General features: G+C 33.9%; 1 protein-coding gene across 2 annotated transcripts in view; it reads right to left on the bottom strand.

Moving 5' to 3' along the window:
* Positions 1 to 1,874: 1,874 nt before the first annotated feature.
* VAMP4 (vesicle associated membrane protein 4) overlaps positions 1,875 to 6,115 on the bottom strand; it is a 27,063-nt gene continuing 22,822 nt past the window's right edge. The window contains exons 7-8 of one of the 2 annotated variants that reach the window (XM_007446766.1): positions 3,998 to 4,049; positions 1,875 to 1,969 (exon numbers count right to left, since the gene is read on the bottom strand). In XM_007446766.1, the coding sequence (XP_007446828.1) occupies positions 1,941 to 1,969; positions 3,998 to 4,049 (81 nt within the window). In that variant the 3' untranslated portion in view covers positions 1,875 to 1,940. The remainder of the gene's footprint in view (positions 1,970 to 3,997; positions 4,050 to 6,115) is intronic. The other variant, XM_007446767.1, reaches the window with a different exon arrangement.

The following is a 6,115-nucleotide window of genomic DNA, read 5'->3' as shown; positions in this document are numbered from 1 at the left end:
CTCCCATTCCTGAACTAGATAAGCTACTGAAATTCTAAAAATGCTCATTTTCCTGGGTATCATCTTTTGTCAAAGGGTTTAGTATTTATTATGTTATTTATAGTAATTGACATTTATGAAAAGTGGAGACCAGAGAAAACACTCCAGAGTATGTAAAACCTTTCTCTCTTTTTAAATGTTCTTAGTAGACTATAATACTAAGCAATTATATTTAGATCTTCATGACTTGAAGGTGTCTTCAATATCTCTTAATCTGCTTTCTCCCTTCAAATTTCTTTCCATTCTAAAGAGAACATTTTTGCATCTTAGTACTAATCCTGTAGAATTAAAACAAACAAACAAACAAAGATTCTATGTTTCATACATTCTGAATTAAAATTACCAAAGCAATAATCCCTATAAGGATCATTTTTTTTCTTATTTAAATACTGGTACTTTCTATTATCCCTGTTTCAAATTTAGAGTTATATATACATTGTGAAGATGTCCATGTACACAAGTTTCTGCAGAACCTCCAATTTTATTATAAAACTTCCTCCTCACACACATTAGAGAACTATGTATGTTCACTTTCACATGTTTAAACAACCCTAGAAGGGTGGCATATTTTAACGTTAACAACACTTTTTATCATTATAAAAACAGACTGAGATTAATGGTGACCCTAGCATTTGGTTACTCTGACTGACTGATTAGCTAGGCTCCTGACTTTTTATATTCATTATTGTTGGCTAATTTGACACTGGATTGTATGTATCACGTGCATTTTCCAGGAGATAAAAAGGGAATACAAAAATTGCAAATTCTAAGCAGATGATTTTGCTACTTTTAGCACTTCTGGTAAAAGGGCTAGTTGAAGTTAAACAGGAAAGCTATTAACAAAAAGAAAAGTAGGGGACAAGATACGTATGGATTTCATTTACTCACATTTGGACTGGTCCTCCTTATTGGAGGCTAACTGAAAACAGACCAGACCATGACTTCTAGCTTTATGTTGGTCACTTTCAAATACTCCAATGACACTCTCCAATAATTTTATTATCTCCAGTTTTATGACACTATACTATGCTTTTCACACTGTTTAAATTTCCCATTTCTATAATCCAAATGCCAAAAAATTACTACACGTTCCCTTATACAGTCAAAATTAGGTTTACTGGAATGTTGTTAGTTACAGCTGAAGGCAGCAACATTTACATTTAGCTTTTGTTACACCCATAAACATGTGAAAATTGCTTGCAAAGCAATTGTAATATGAGAAGAATCTTGCAAATATCAATGGAATGGTTACACACATCTTTCGACATAATGATTTGGTACTCTACAGAGGCTCCCTGACCACCAGCCTGACCCCCCACCTTGATGCAACAAATCCAAGTCCTTATGCCATTAAAATAAAAGTATGAAATATCATTATCAGTGTTTAACTATATATACAAATAATGAACTGGCAAGTATCTAGTTTCAAATTAGACCCTTGGAATATGGCAAAATCGAGGCTGGTTATCTTTGCCTTAAACATAAATTTTTTTTTTTTTTGCGGTACGCAGGCCTCTCACTGTTGTGGCCTCTCTCGTTGTGGAGCACAGGCTCCGGACGCGCAGGCTCAGCGGCCATGGCTCACGGGCCCAGCCGCTCCGCGGCATGTGGGATCCTCCCGGACCGGGGCACGAACCCGTGTCCCCTGCACCGGCAGGTGGACTCTCAACCACTGTGCCACCAGGGCAGCCCTGCCTTAAACATAATTATTAAAAGCACACTTTGTTGGAAGGGAAGAAGACAATGGGACATTCTCAATGCTCCAATTTGAAGTGATACTTGCCTCTTAATTTCTTGAAAAAGAAGCTCTGAAAGTTATATACATGGGTTTCATTTAAATTATGCAGCAATCTTTTATTATTATTGTCCCAGATTTTGTTTAATGAAGATCTGTCATCAAATCAAGTACGGTATTTCACAACTATAAGAACTGCAAGAGAAAAAAATGAAAAAGAAACATCAAAATCAGACTCATATGCTATGTTAGAAACAATACTCCTAAATGTAGCTGTGTCCATTTTGAAAATAGTTAATGAGGACTTTTATCTGAAATGATAGATAACAAATGGGAATGGAGAAGCAAAAATATGAAACAAACCTAAATGTCTAACATTAGCATTTTGATCAAATAGATTAATACATAACCATAGCATAAAGCAGCTAAAATACTTTTTAAATATTTAATAACATGGGAAAATATTGACAATATATTTATTAGAAAGTATACATATGATCTTAGTTTTTGAAAAACATGTTTATATATTAATAGGAAAAGACTTAAAGTATATACAATAGTTATATTAATAGTAGCTATCTCTGTGTGGTAAGAGAACAGTTGGATTTTATTTTCTTCTTTATGTCATTCAACATTCCATGGGTTGATTCTTGGTACTGGCAGTAGTTATGTTCTGTAAAGTCACCACAAACACTGAATGAGTAAACACTGAACCACTGCTCTGAGGGGAAACACAGGCTTAAATCCCTGCCAGCCTCCGGCTACAACATTTTTGACAACCAATCCACACATAACCTTGTTTTACATGTTTCTGTGTGAAGACACCTTATTTACTATATACTGTTGCCTTATTAACACTGAACTCCTGGCCAACAGTGCTGTCACTCACGCCTGAACAAAGCTCATCTAACACGTGTATTTCTTCCACAAGACACATCACAGCCTTGCTGTGCTCAGCAACACTAGCCAGCACTGCAGTACCAGTATACTTGGGGGCCTTTTTAAACAGCAAAAGCATCAACAAGACACACAAAAATGTGAGAAACTGTGCACTAACATTCGCTTCTCTGACCGCATCTGCCAATGACTCTGAAAGCATTGGGGTAACTGATCAATGTTAGCTAGTAGGTGAATTCACAAACAGAATCTACAGATAATGAGGACTGACTTTTTCTTTAGAACAAAATCTTTTTTTCTGTTTAAGAAGAGTATCACCATGGAATTTTTCAAATGGTTATTCTGAGATACTTTCCAAATCTTTGTAAAATCCCTGTAAACAGAGATAGATAGAGAAGCTTTGGAGAAAAGGAGATATTAAAAATGATCTGACCAAAGAAAGACATATGATATCACTTGTATGTGGAATCTAAAAAGTAATGCATATGAATCCATATACAAAACAGAAACAGACTCACAGTCATAGAAAACAAACTTCTGGTTATCAAAGAGGAAAGGGGAGGGAGGAGGGATAGATTAGGAATACGGGATTAACAGATACAAGCTACTATTCTTAAAATAGATAAGCAACAAGGACCTACTATATAGCACAGGGAACTGTATTCAATATCTTGTAATAACCTATAATGGAAAATAATCCGAAATAATATATAACTGAATCACTTTGCTGTATACCTGAAACTAACACAACAATGTAAATCAACTACACTAAAAAAATTTTGTTTTGAATGATCTGACTTTAAAAAGAATACTAAGGGGAAAAAAAAGGAAGGGCAAGAGTTATGTTTCAATGACTGAAATGGAGCTCAAATCCAAAACAAAAATTATCATCTGGAGAATTTATCTGGATTTTCCTTCAAACACAATATTATGAAATGCAAGCTGCCATATCTAAAAGTTAAAAATAAATAGAAAATGAGTGTTATGGTCCTGAGCGTAATAGTAGCCATATTTGGCCTCAAACAAATCACTTAGCCCTGCCTTTGCAGGGGTAGGGGTGGAGGGTAGGACAGAGGTTCTATTTGAGAATCTGATGAAAGATATACTCTCACCATAAAACTGTACATATGCATATTCACATAAAATTTTACATACAATTTATGTGCATTTTCAGAGAGCTACAGATTCTAGGTTAAGAGCTCCTTACTGGAGTCAGAAGTCATTACTCAATCCTGACATTAGTCATACTATAAAATTAAAAAGGAAATTTAAATGAACTTCAAAACAAATGACACCCCCCAAATTAATAATCCAGTAAATACTTACTGATAATCACTAACAAAAGGATAACAGCAACCAAAGCCATGATGGCTTTTATCTACAACACACAAAAAGGCATGAGAAAGATTAATGTCTGACTTGTTAATAAAGACTATCTGTTTGGTGTTTACCACATTACACTAACTCATCATTGGACAGGCTCATTCCTTGAGAGGTTTCCAAATTTTTTCTCATATGAACTTCTGACTATTTGCATCTTTCTGTAATAATCAGAGTTCCCCAAATTTGAGGGTTTTGGCTTGCCTAGATTTTATTGTTTAAGGCTGCAGAGTAAACAGTAATAATCAAAGCCTTTATGGGCCTGATCTTTTTTGTCTATGATTTCTCACACATTTCTAATCTAAGACCAGGAAAAGAACAATATTTTATCAACTCTGTTCAGAAGTGTCAGGATATTATGAATAAGATTGGCATCCAATACAGATGGTTCAATATATATAGTATAAGGCAGCATTTTTTATAGCACTTATTCTCAAAGTATATTAGAATTCTGTTAGTTTTTGCTTCCCTTACTTTCTTCTTAGCATTTTTATCTTCATTTTGAGGAATATAATTTATATTTTTCGTGAAGAACCTCATTTAATAAATAACTTGCCTAAGAGCATTCTGTATGTCAGTTTCACAGTTGAGAGAAGAAACCTTAAGATTAGTCCTTAGCTAGTTAATATTTTAGGTCTACATCACCTCTCTCCATAAGATTGTCACATTCCTCATCTAATCCTAAAATGCGTAAATTATAAATTGATTTGATTTTCCTGATGAATTCAAATGAGTCTTGTTTTCACCAAACATTTTCACAGATAATTGATTAAAGATGGTTCATTCAGAAAAAAGATACCCAGTTATTACAAACACATAAAACACTCTGATGAATATCACAAACAGCAACTAGAAGTAGCTAATGAAATGTTTCTAAAATAAAACTACTGGCTGCATTTTAGTGGCATTACATTCATGACAAGAACAAAGTGACCAAGAGAATACATGGAAGCGTTCCAATTTGAATACCAGGTGCCTATTAAAATTATTAATTATGATAGCCAAAAAATGTAGAAAGTACTTTACACTGTAAAGTACTTTAGTGACCAAGTGATCCAGAGAATATATGGAAGCTTTGCATCTTTTTTTTAAACTGAAAATATTTCTAAAGTAATTTGGAATTTTACAATAGCTTTTCAAATTTACCAAAAATATAAATTTGCCCTGTTAATTTGTGCTAGGCTTAACATTTAGAAGATTTAAATGGAAATATCAATACCAATTTTAAAACACCTAAATAAACAAGTTTCTAACACTGGCCAGGAAACGTTTACAACCAAAAATGGCAGCAATGTATTCATGCATGTCCAAAGCTCTCTTCTTCCAAACAACATAGACAAAAATCTGTTTCTCATTAAACACATAAGAGCCTCAGAGCCCCATAAGATACTTAAGAGTGGTGTCATTGATTCTCTCTCCCCACCCATTGGATAATTCTGTTCACTTATTTTTAAAGTCAGGTTTATTAAAATATACTTTACATACAATATAATTCACCCTCTTAAAGTTCATTTTGATGCGTTTTGACATACATACAGTTGTCAACCATCACCTTCATAGTCGAACATAAGACATTTTCATCACTCAAAAAGTTCCCTCATGCCCTGCTGTAGTCAATCTCCACCCCTCCATCCTTAGCCACTGGCAACCTCTGATCTCTTTTTTGTCCCTATATCCTTTTCCTTAGCTCTTCCCAAATAATCATTATGAAGTTAATCCAGAAAATGGTAGTGATATAGAGACTATTTAAAAATATAAATTAAAAATAGAATTCAATTTTTCCCCTTAAAAGCATACTATTCCTTTGATGTGGACCCCGTAAAGTACAAAATGAAACTCTTTAGATATAGCTAAAAAGAAGCTAGGCAAAATGCACATTATCATTTTGTTAATGGCCACATGAATGAGTCATGTGGGGAGAGGAGGTAGCTCATGGACCTTTTGCTCTTCCAAACTAGTCTGCAGGATAGAAAATTTCTATAGAAATAGAAAATTTATTCATTAAAGAAAAACAGAAAATTTAAATTCTACATAAGAGGATCAATGAAACTTGTTTCTTTCCCT

The sequence above is a fragment of the Lipotes vexillifer genome, unplaced genomic scaffold, assembly GCF_000442215.2.
Source record: "Lipotes vexillifer unplaced genomic scaffold, Lipotes_vexillifer_v1.1 scaffold685, whole genome shotgun sequence".
Lineage (NCBI taxonomy): Eukaryota > Metazoa > Chordata > Mammalia > Artiodactyla > Lipotidae > Lipotes > Lipotes vexillifer.
Note: the sequence above shows the minus strand (reverse complement) of the source record. Positions and strands in the feature narration are given on the sequence as shown.